This window comes from Nothoprocta perdicaria, unplaced genomic scaffold, assembly GCF_003342845.1.
Source record: "Nothoprocta perdicaria isolate Ctin4 unplaced genomic scaffold, notPer1 scaffold_117, whole genome shotgun sequence".
Lineage (NCBI taxonomy): Eukaryota > Metazoa > Chordata > Aves > Tinamiformes > Tinamidae > Nothoprocta > Nothoprocta perdicaria.
The window spans coordinates 1,454,081-1,465,033 of record NW_020454283.1 but is presented as its reverse complement, the minus strand read 5'-3'; the positions used below and the strand labels follow the sequence as shown (position 1 = coordinate 1,465,033).

Genomic DNA, 10,953 nt, shown 5'->3' with positions numbered 1-10,953 from the left:
GCGCGGCCTCCCCGCCTGTCCCCCCTTGTCCGCGCCCCGCCGCCCGCCCCTCGCGCCTGAGCGCCCTTCCCTCCGCAGGCGGCAGCAGTACGTGGGCAAGCTCAAGTTCGCCTCGCTGGAGGCCTCGCAGGGCTCCAAGAAGCTGCTGGTGGCCACGGAGAAGAACGTGGTGGCCGCGCTGAACGCCAGGAGCGGCGACATCGGTGAGCGGGCCGGGGTCGCGTGTCCCCCGAGGGGACGCGCCTGCTACGGCGACAGCGCCGCCGCGTCCCCGTCCCGTGAGGTTGAGGGCGCCCAGGCTGCTCTGCGAGCCCGCGGCTCCACAGCCCGTTCCTCGCAGACGCCTGCGCTCTGCAGGCGCTCCTCCTAGACAAAGCCTAGGCCTAGCTCTAGTAAGGAGCAGCAGCCGTTGGGGAAGCAGGTCCGTTCCTTACTTCACTCGCTGTGCTTCCAGTGTGGCGCCACGTGGACAAGGGGACCCCCGAAGGAGCAGTGGACGCGATGCTGATCCACGGGCAGGGTAAGGAGGGCGTCAGGTGCCCCTCGGTGTCGGTGCCTGCCTCTGCGCGCGGGATTCCGGCCTCGTAATGTTGGCACAACTGTTAAATGGGCCAAAACAGACAATCCCGCCGTCTGTGCTCTCTTCTGTTCGCCTCGTGCGCAGATGCCATCACGGTGTCCAGCGGCGGGCGCATCCTCCGCTCCTGGGAGACCAACATCGGGGGCCTGAACTGGGAGACGCCGCTGGATACGGGCAGGTGGGCGCAGGCGCTGTCGGAGCGAGGAGCAGCTGCGTTCCGGGACACGCTCATCACATGTGGGGCCTCTAAAATAAGCAGATGCATTTGGGGGGATTTCCTAGGTAGATTTTCTTGCCTGGTATAAAACATGTTAAATGTGGAAGGTACCACTTCAACTGGAGGTATTTTCTTCCAGCCTAAGCTTTTGTTGACACCACTAGGGATAGGAAAGGAAGGGTATTCGCAGCTTCCTCTGGAACATTTGCAGGGATTCTCCATACAGAGCGTGTCCTTGGTCGTCATCCTTTCCTCACGCGCTGTCTGTCCCGGCCTGTGCTCAGTTTCCAGATGGCGGCACTGGTGGGGCTGCAGGACGCTGTGAAGTACGTGGCGGTCCTGAAGAAAGCGGCCATCTCTCTCCACTACCTCTCCAATGGGCACCAGAAATGGGCAGAGCACTTACCAGAAAGGTAAAAATCATCATTTTGAGCATAAGCTTCGGTAGCTGACGCGGAGCCTGGTCTCTTGAGGAGGAGGAGGAGAGGATGGGGAGCTTCCTTCTCACTTGTGCAGCTCTCTGCAGTCCTGAGTGGAGCGGGTATTTACCTTCCTGAAAGGGTAAAGCAGAAGGAAGAGGGAGAGGACTTGCAAGTGTTTTGGGAGCGTTGCCAAAGGAATGCTTTTCCAAAAAAAATCAGAGGTTCTTCTTGCTGAAAGCACAAGCTGTTATTTTTTTTTTTAATAGTATAGAAAGCGATATTGGAGAGACTGTAAGGGAAGGGGGAGGAAATTCACTACCAGTTTGTCATCTTCCTGTCTCTCACTGCAGAAAGCAGTGCCTGAAGGCGAGGTGTCCGTGACCCGTTTGTGCTGACAGACAGGAAGGTTTTAGAACAAGGAAGCGGGGAGTGGAGCCGCTCATTCCTCAGAGTCCCGGGATAGTGCAGCCTGAGTGCGGTTCTGAGCAGCTGGAGTGCAGCCCTGAGCAACAGTCGAAGACGGTTCTTCACAGCAGCCCCTTCTCTTGCAGTGAGAGCGTGCAGTACCAGCTATTGTATTCCCACGGGACTGGAGTGATCCACGTGCTTGGAATTGTTCCTCAGAGCCACTTGAATGTTCTGACCTTCAGCGTAGAGGATGGAGAAATGATGAAACAGGTAGTGCTCGAATGTGGATTCAAAATGCTTGGTTTGTTGTAAGGGTGGCTCTGATTTTCCTGAGTGTCCTGCTAGCTCTGTAGCTGTGGAGTGATCACAGAGCAATTAGTTATCATAGTAGAGACTAAACTTTCACTGTGGCATTGCCAGGAAATAAATTTCTACTGTTGAACACCCTGAAAGCGAAAGATTTGCATCTGGCAGAAATTTCACCCTGGCAGATGGTATCCCTGGGTCCTGGGTAGCAAATATGTCTGGCTTAGCTATCTTCGTGACCGCGTCGGGTTTTGAAGCTGTTTAAGCTGTTGCCGACCTTGTGTGTCCCCCGCAGACAAGAGTAGCCGCGCCGTGGCTGAGGAGCCTGAGCGGCGCGTGTGGCCTCGTCGGGGAGGCCGTGCTGGTGTGCGCGCACGGGGAGACGCGCTCGCTGCACCTCGGCGCCCTGGGCTCCGACACGGACATGAAGCAGATCCCCATGGAGGTGAGCGCTGCTCGCTGAGCGTGGGCCGACTAAACGTGGCCAAGTGTTTGTGTGCAGGGCTTTGCTGCAGCGTTAGCAGAGCTTCCTGGCCCCTATTCCATGATTATCCTGGTGTGGGCAACCTCTTTGTAGTGTGTGTATCACTTGTTGTAAAAGGAAGCTCCTGGGTTCCCTGGAGGCGTTTCCTGGGACAAACGTGCTCCTCTCTCTCTCTCAGTCACTCGATGTGGAGTTGGCCACCGACTTCGAGCCCAAGATCGTGGCCACGCAGCCCAGCCCCGTGGGCGCCTCGCGGCCGCAGTTCCTGCTGCAGCTCTCGCCCAGCCGCTTCGTCCTGCTGCAGTTCAGGCACGGGCTGCTCAGCCACCTCCGCGACCTCCCGCAGGTAACGGCAAGTGCACAACCGCTCCCTGAAAGAGCCCCTGTAGCTTAGAAAGCCTGGGAACAGCTCCCCGTCCCCCTAAGCTGTGTGAAAAACCAGCTGAGATTCCTGTTTCCATTGTGCTTCCTGACACAATATTTGAAAACTTTGGTCTCATTTGTACATTAAAGTATTTTCAGATAGTTTGGGCATGTTTTGTTGCTGACAGCTGTTAGCGTGGGGGAAATCTGTGTTGGAGCTGGACAGAGACATGTACGTGTGTGTGACCAGTGACACAGCAGTGCTTTTGTTAAAACAGCTGTGACATTTTGAAAGGAGAAAAACCTTCATGCATTCACTAATGTAGTACTAGAGGTTGGGTTTCAAAAGCTTGTGCAGGTCAAACGTTTACTTCTTCACAAGAACTCTTCCTTAGTCTTTGAAGAGGTGAAATTTGATCTTTGGTGAGATGACAAAACTTGGAATTTAGCTGTAGAGGAACCAGTGTTAGTTTCAGTGGGGCTTGATTTCCTGCGTGGGTAATTTTTTTTGCTTCTGTTGGCTTTAAGCTTTCCAAATATATATGTATATAAATATTGGGGTTTTTTTTGCAGGCAGCTCTGGTAAGTTTTGCAACGACTGGGGAGAAAACTGTGGCTGCTGTCCTGACCTGCAGGAGTGAACTGGTGAGAACTGCTTCTTTGTACTACGTGACCAGCAGTCCTGTAACACGGACACGTGCCCAAGTGTTTCCCTTTGCAGAGCCAGAGATGTTTCTTGAGAAAGATGTAGTTTCTCACACATACGAGGACAATTCAAGCAGATATTGACTATGTCCAGCTAAAGTTACCTCTAGCTGCATGAAACTTGCTGTCCTGAGCACAGCCTCTTTCAGCCTTGTGCTTGTGTGTAACCTATGAATATGCTCTATCTGTCCTTGGAGGATCTTTGATCTTAGTGCTATTGAACTTGGCAAGTTTTCAACTTTTTCAGAATGTCTCTGGGCTGTGTTTAGAGCTAGGACTAGGGATAGAGCTTTCTGTAGGTTGGCACTCAAAGCACCATTTTTTCCATACTTTCACTGGGCTCCCAATCCCTATAATCTCTTCTTACCCTCCCTGCAGAAACCTGGAAGCTCTGATGGCCTTCAAGATGGAAGCACTGTGGAGGATTCCCAGAAACAGGTATCAAATGAGCTTGTTCCAAAGAGGAACAGAAATTCTTGATGATCCATAGTCCATTTTTTCATTCACATGTGGAAACAGAATGAAAAAGGAATCATACCAAGGTTTTGGAGATGGATGTTTTTGGAGGATCTTTCATGTGGAATTCGGTGTGACATGTGCGTTTAGCTTGGTGTTTTTTGTTTTTAGGAATCCTTAACTTGTTCCAATCACACCTACAACATTAATCTCTATCTGGTTGAAACTGGCCAAAGGTTGTTGGATACTACAATTACCTTCAGCCTGGATCAAGGCGGTGCCAAGCCGGAGCAGGTGAGCGGGGAGCTTGTCCTGCTCTCCATGCCCCAGTTTGGCAGCAGTGATAGAGCCCTTCAGGCCAGGGGAAGGGCTCCTTGCTGCTGGGTACCCCCGTGGTGCACACGGGCAAACCGTGTTGCTTGTTTGGCTTGTGGGTTGTTTCTCAAAGGGTGTTTCAGTCTTCTTTTGCACCTTTTTTTTTCCCAGCTGTACATCCAGGTGTTTCTGAAGAAGGATGACTCTGTGGGCTATCGAGCCCTGGTGCAAACAGAGGACCACATGCTCATATTCCTCCAGCAGCCAGGTAATCGTCACCAGCAGCTCAACCGGCCCTTTGGTCACCACAGGACAAGGAGCCTTCTTCAGAGTTAGGGAACCCAGTCCCAACCTGTCATATGTTAACACTGCTTTCCTTGGGAAGCAGCAAAATGGAATGGTATGGTTGCAATCTGCAGGATACTGAGCGAGACAGGATAGGCTTGAGCTACATCCCACGAAGGGCACCAGAAACTTGTATTCCCTCTCATTTCACACTCACAACTGGGCAGAAAAAGTTTGTGCAGGGGGAGCCTTTGAATTTCATGGAGTTCTCTGGATTTTGTAACTCTCATTCTGGGATGAGAGGCCTCTTGTAGATCATCCTTAAATTGTCCTCGAAAAAGATCTCCAGGGCATAAATGTTAGTTTGCAGAAAAGTCCCATCATGGCCAGTTGAATCCTCAGGGCTGAATGGGCCTTCTGAAGTTGATGCTGCCTCTGTGTCATTCAGAACAGCTTTAATGGCTTCAGCCTTTTCCAGGTGGTTATTTGGTCTCACTGTTCCTGTGTTTTTTGAAGTGACTCGAGTTGAATAAAGTATTTGCCAGAGTCTATGTGTGAAATACCAAGGCACGTTATGTTAAATAGGGGCGCAGTATTTTGCAGTGATTTACATTGTAAGGTCCATTGGAACAACTTTCTATAGTGCAAAAAGATTTTTTGCTTCTGAAAACCTGTTTCCAGAGTTTAAATTCAGGAGATGTTCAGTTGCTTTTGCTGGTTTTGGCAGAGGACATAACGCAGGTGTGGAATATGCCTGTGTTGTTTATGCTATGCTTTGCTCTATTCTACTCGTATTTCCTTGCAGGGAAGGTTGTGTGGACTAGGGAGGAGTCCCTAGCAGAAGTGGTAAGCCTGGAGATGGTGGATCTGCCTCTGACAGGGGCACAGGCCGAGCTGGAGGGAGAATTTGGAAAGAAAGCAGGTAAGCTGTAAATTTAACGATGTTACCTATAAATAGGTGAGTTTCGGATTATTTTTTCCTCTGAATGAATACAGAGTTTTCCACTCCGCCATGACCTAGGCCGTTTGGGTTCAAATTTCCCCTCTTGGCTGATCAATAGGATTGAAACAAACCTGTTTCTGTCCCAGTAAAGTCCATTTTTTTAAGTCCAATGCCAATCTAACCATCCTAAACATTTCCCTTAGATCCTCTTACTGCCTTTTCTGAAAGAGTCATCTGCAATAGCCTTTGTCTTTGCTTTATTTTGTTTTTCTTGCTCTCCTGGATGCAGCCATTCAAGGTAACCTCAGCGACTCTGTGCAGTGTTTCCTAATCTTGCTGATAAGTATTTTTCTAGCTGCTCTTTTTCTTTTCGCTACTTGTTTTCTTGATAATGAAATACAGTTAAATGCGGTGAGTTTAGCTCCTTGACAGAAGCATATAAACCCTCATTGGGCAAAATTAAGATTTGCTTGCTTGCTTGCTTGATTTTTGCTCTGAGGAATGAGTGCAACTAGAGCTCGAGACCTTGTGAAAGCAAGTTAGCTTTGGGTGGGCACTGCCGAATGCACCAACAAGAAAGAAGGAATACGAAGGAAGAGATGACGCCTTCCTGCAGAGCATTTGCTTTTAGTTGCTGAGAGTGGCTTTTGGAATGAGCTACATGAAGGGAAGAGGATGGTTAACCCCAAAACCTCTCCAATAATGGCAACTAATGGTAACTGTGGGTCTGCTATTCTGGAGAGGAAGGCAGAAGCTAAGAGCTCTCCTAAGCTCAGGCACAGCCACGGTGCCTTTGCTGTTTTAAACCGTAACTGAGTTAGGGAGTGGGAACTAACCCTTTTCCCATTCTTTATGTAATATTTTCCGCCTTCTCTTGCTGTTTCTGTTCCCTTTGCAGATGGCTTGCTAGGGATGTTCCTGAAGAGACTCTCCTCCCAGCTTATCCTGCTGCAAGCCTGGATGGCCCATCTTTGGAAGATGTTTTATGATGCCAGGAAACCCCGGAGCCAGATTAAGAACGAGATTAATATTGATAATTTGGCCAGAGATGAATTCAACCTGCAGAAAATGATGGTGATGGTCACAGCTTCAGGCAAGGTGAGCATAGGGATATGTCCCTAGGATACAGGGAAGGGTCCCACCATGGAGTTTTTCCTGTAACTGCAAAGAATGTCTTTAAAAGATGCACAGCGAGTTTGGTGGTGGCATTGGAGAGAGCCAAGGCTCCTCTTTCCTTGTCAGCACCGGTGCAAGCTGCAGTGCTTAAATTACAGTATTTAAGTCTAAAAGCTGTGTTGATGTGGGCTCTGGCTCCATTCTGTCCTCTCTCCTGCTCAGCTCTTCGGTATTGAAAGCAGCTCGGGCACCATCCTGTGGAAGCAGTACCTCAGGAACGTGAGAGCCGGTTCCACCTTGAAGCTCATGGTGCAGAGGACGACGGCCCATTTCCCGCACCCGCCACAGTGCACGCTGCTCGTTAAGGACAAGGTGAGCTTTGAACATTGAATCCGTTCAGCCTCAGCCAGGAAAACTGGGTGTTTAAAAGGAATTTTTTGACTGATAGCTCTGCTGTCCCTCAACAGAGGGATCGCTTTGGTATGTGTGTTCAAACAGGGCAGGTTTTCAGGGTTGGAGTAGTTGAACCCAAGATCTGAATAGCCCACACTAGTAGGTAACAGGTGGAAAAAAAGAGCTCTTCTGTCAGCTTTGCAAGAAGTTGTGTGTCTCGTTTGTTTTTTAGGAAACCAAAATGAGTTTTCTGTATGTCTTTAACCCCATCTTTGGGAAGCGGAGTCAGGTCGCTCCGCCTGTGCTGAAGCGTCCAATCCTTCAGACTTTGCTTCTGCCTATCATGGACCAAGACTATGCCAAAGTGCTGCTCTTGATCGATGACGAGTACAAGGTAAATTGCTGGGCCCCCGGGCAGCATTCTTCATATTCAGGTTAATTACTGGCCCCTTTTTGGAATAACATTAAAAATAGTTACAGATTTACACTTAAAAAAAAAAGTTATTCTAGTAAAACTTCATAATAAGTGTCTTCACCTGCATTGTTGCTGTTATTTTCCTGTTTGTCAGTTCATCTTTAGTGTGATTTCCAATTCTTCTTTTCTAGGTTATGGCTTTCCCTGCAACTAAGAATGTTCTTCGTCAGCTGGAAGAAATAGCCCATTCTATCTTCTTTTATCTGGTGGATGCTGATCAGGGAAAATTGTCTGGGTTCAGGTTGAAAAAGGTATGGAAGAAACATTATAGGACAAGTGATATTTTGGTATATGTTCTATAGATAATAGTAGACCTTTGCACTTGTCGTAGGGAGTTTTGCTTGGAGTGTGAATATTTCAGCTGGCTTTAGGCTTGTCCTTAAGTCCCTAGTCCTGTGTTTCTTGCAGGACCTGACAACAGAGGAGAGCTGGGGTGTGATCATTCCCGTGGAGGTGCAGAGGATAGTGACTGTGAAAGGGAAGAGATCCAACGAGCACGTGCACTCGCAGGGCCGCGTCATGGGCGATCGCAGCGTTCTCTACAAGGTGCCCTAGGAGCTGGGGGTGGCTGATGCATTCGCTTACTGCCAGATCCCTCTACCTTCTTTAGGCACTGTTGGTGCGAAATATTTTCCCTGGGAGGTCACTTTTTTCTAGTCATCGCTTGTCTCTAACCTGAGAAAATCAGAATCTTCACTGGAAGATGTTAATTTTGGTGGATTTTTTTATATAAAATGTTTTCAGTCCCTGCATGAAAACCAGGCAAACAGCTGAGGCTGGGAGGGATTGCTCCGCATGATTTATATTAATAAGATACCTTGTTCATCACGTCTCTGGTCCAAGATAAAGTGCAAATAACTACAGTCCCTCTAGCACTGAAGTGGAGGGTCTCAGCTGCTTTTCCTTGTGTGTTGTTGCAGTCTTTGAATCCCAACCTGCTTGCGGTGGTGACGGAGAGCACTGACACGCATCCGGAGCGCACTTTCATTGGAATATATCTGATTGATGGGGTCACGGGCAGGATCATCCACTCGTCCGTGCAGAAGAAAGCAAAGGGACCCGTCCACATCGTCCACTCCGAGAACTGGGTGGTGGTAAGAACTCCTGTCACCTTCCTTCTTATCCTTAGGAGGTGGGGGCGGTTGTGGAACCTGTTCCCAAAATCCTTGCTGGCGTTTCTGTGATTTGTTGCCACCTCTGTGTTGCGGGCCTGGCTCCTCCTGTGTTCCTGAAGGCTGCTTTCCTGTCGTTCCAGTACCAGTACTGGAATACGAAGGCACGTCGGAATGAGTTCACGGTGCTGGAGCTGTACGAAGGCACGGAGCAGTACAACGCCACGGCCTTCAGCTCCCTCGACCGGCCGCTCTTGCCTCAGGTCCTCCAGCAATCTTACATCTTCCCATCTGCCATCAGCGCCATGGAGGCCACCATCACGGAGCGGGGCATCACCAGCCGGCACTTGCTCGGTAAGGCCACGCTGCTCCCCACAAATGTACTTGGAGGTTGCTGCCGCCTGCACGAGCTGGGCATCGTGCTCCAGGCTGAGCCACAGGCCTTTCCTTTGCCCAAGATCCTGCCTGCTCTGGAGCAGCACTGAACTCCTGTCAAATGCAAGAACGGGAACGGCATTTGTATTTGTTAGAAAATGCAGCCAGAGAAGGCTGGTTTTAAGATGCCTCTTTTTAACGTGCAGTTGGGCTTCCCTCTGGGGCCATCCTCTCCCTTCCAAAGGCTCTGCTGGATCCTCGCCGTCCGGAAATCCCTACAGAACAGAGCAGGTAAGGAAAAGTGTTAGTGGACCCTTTAGAGTGATGAGTTTCTGTGTAATGTGCTGTCGTAAAGCAACTTTTCACGGACACCTTCGGGGCAAGTCTTTTGTGGTGCTTGGGGGAGCTGCTTTGTTGCCCATCTATGATGACAGGAAACATTTGTGTGTAATTCAGCTGTAATACAGCATGTTATACAGGGGGGAAAAAAAGCGTTGTCTGCTGCTTTAGAAATTGGAGTCTATGTAACTGAAGTTTCTAGAATGACACTTGATTATTTTTAAAGCTTGAGACCCCAAAGAGGAGCCTGCTGCAGTGAAGGCTGATCTAGCTGACGTGTGTTTTCTACTTGTTGCAAAAGCTGTTAAATTAATGGTTTAGGTCATTAGTTCAGAACAATCTGACTTGTGCTTCCTAGGAACCAAAACGGAGGTGCAAATGTCCCTTGCTTTGATTTCTCTCTCAATTCCTTTCAGAGAGGAGAACCTGATTCCGTACTCCCCCGACGTGCAGATCCACGCCGAGAGGTTCATCAACTACAACCAAACGGTCTCGCAGATGAGAGGGATTTACACGGCCCCCTCCGGCCTGGAGTCCACGTGTCTGGTGAGTGCCGGGTGCCAGGGCGCCTGTCCCTCCACTCGAGTGGCTGCTCCCTGCTCTGTCACCCCTTGTCTCATCCTTTTGGGTACCCCTGCTCGAAAGGGCATTGCCAGCCCGCGTTCCGCTCTCCGCAGGTTGTTGCCTATGGCCTGGACATCTACCAGACCCGCGTGTACCCCTCGAAGCAGTTCGACGTCCTCAAAGATGACTACGACTACGTGCTCATAAGCAGCGTCCTCTTCGGCCTGGTTTTTGCCACCATGATCACGAAGAGACTGGCCCAGGTGAAGCTGCTGAACCGCGCGTGGCGGTAGCGCCGGGCGGGCGCCCCGTGAGCCGCGGCCTCCCGCGCTCCGGCCTCCCCACGGGCCTCGCTGCCACCAGGGCTGGAAGGGAGGCACGAAGAGCCCTGCCTCCCTGCGAGGAGGAGGGAAGGACATTGGTCTGTTGGGACTGGAAACAAACAAAAAACACTCCCCAAGCCTTCAGAGAAAAGAAGGGTGTGCAGTGCTGCTGCGCTAGGCTCAGCGCAGAGCCAGCCCTCGCTTTGGGTGACCATCCAGGCTGCTCGCTGGACGTGGCGGAGGTGGGAGCAGCCGCGAGGAGCAGCCGGAGGCAGCTGCGGAGGCGAAACACACGGGCCAGGGCAGGTGAACGGGGCGGGGAGGCAGGGGAAACGGGCTCCATGTCAGGTCTCGCCTCGTCTTCTATTTATTACAGCTGCAGCACCCCCCCCTTTTTTTTTCTCTAAAAGAGGAAAAGTCCCAATGTTGTTGTACAGTGTCGTGACTGTTTGGCTGCTTCGGGTGTTGCTCTTTAAAGGAAAGAATAAAGAATGGGGTCCTGCGGGTGCCATGCGAGTCGCCTTGAACTGCGGTGGCCGCCGGGTCCCCCCTCCGTCCCACCCTCCGTTTCCCACCTACTTCACTTTACTGCGTGTTTCGGCGCCAGACGCTCACACACCGTTCCCGGCGCCGTTTGTGGCCCGTTGCAGCGCCGTGCCGCCGGAGCGAGGCCGGGGGCGGCTCCGTTCCGGGGCGCGCGGCTCCGTTCCGGGGCGCGCGGCGGCGCTCGGCCCGTTCGCCCCCTTCGGCCCACACGAGGGCGGGAAGCGGG

General features: G+C 51.0%; 1 protein-coding gene across 2 annotated transcripts in view; it reads left to right on the top strand.

The window, feature by feature from the left end:
- EMC1 (ER membrane protein complex subunit 1) overlaps positions 1-10,200 on the top strand; it is a 10,452-nt gene extending 252 nt beyond the window's left edge. Inside the window, exons 2-23 of one of the 2 annotated variants that reach the window (XM_026053639.1) lie at positions 79-203; positions 455-520; positions 665-758; positions 1,082-1,210; positions 1,771-1,897; positions 2,229-2,378; positions 2,596-2,763; positions 3,354-3,425; positions 3,864-3,923; positions 4,113-4,235; positions 4,428-4,524; positions 5,347-5,441; positions 6,424-6,582; positions 6,823-6,972; positions 7,226-7,387; positions 7,600-7,719; positions 7,877-8,014; positions 8,389-8,562; positions 8,724-8,934; positions 9,162-9,246; positions 9,711-9,840; positions 9,972-10,200. In XM_026053639.1, the coding sequence (XP_025909424.1) occupies positions 79-203; positions 455-520; positions 665-758; positions 1,082-1,210; positions 1,771-1,897; positions 2,229-2,378; positions 2,596-2,763; positions 3,354-3,425; positions 3,864-3,923; positions 4,113-4,235; positions 4,428-4,524; positions 5,347-5,441; positions 6,424-6,582; positions 6,823-6,972; positions 7,226-7,387; positions 7,600-7,719; positions 7,877-8,014; positions 8,389-8,562; positions 8,724-8,934; positions 9,162-9,246; positions 9,711-9,840; positions 9,972-10,151 (2,815 nt within the window). In that variant the 3' untranslated portion in view covers positions 10,152-10,200. Of the gene's footprint in view, positions 1-78; positions 204-454; positions 521-664; positions 759-1,081; positions 1,211-1,770; positions 1,898-2,228; positions 2,379-2,595; positions 2,764-3,353; positions 3,426-3,863; positions 3,924-4,112; positions 4,236-4,427; positions 4,525-5,346; positions 5,464-6,382; positions 6,583-6,822; positions 6,973-7,225; positions 7,388-7,599; positions 7,720-7,876; positions 8,015-8,388; positions 8,563-8,723; positions 8,935-9,161; positions 9,247-9,710; positions 9,841-9,971 lie in introns of both variants that reach the window. The other variant, XM_026053638.1, reaches the window with a different exon arrangement.
- Positions 10,201-10,953: the final 753 nt, after the last annotated feature.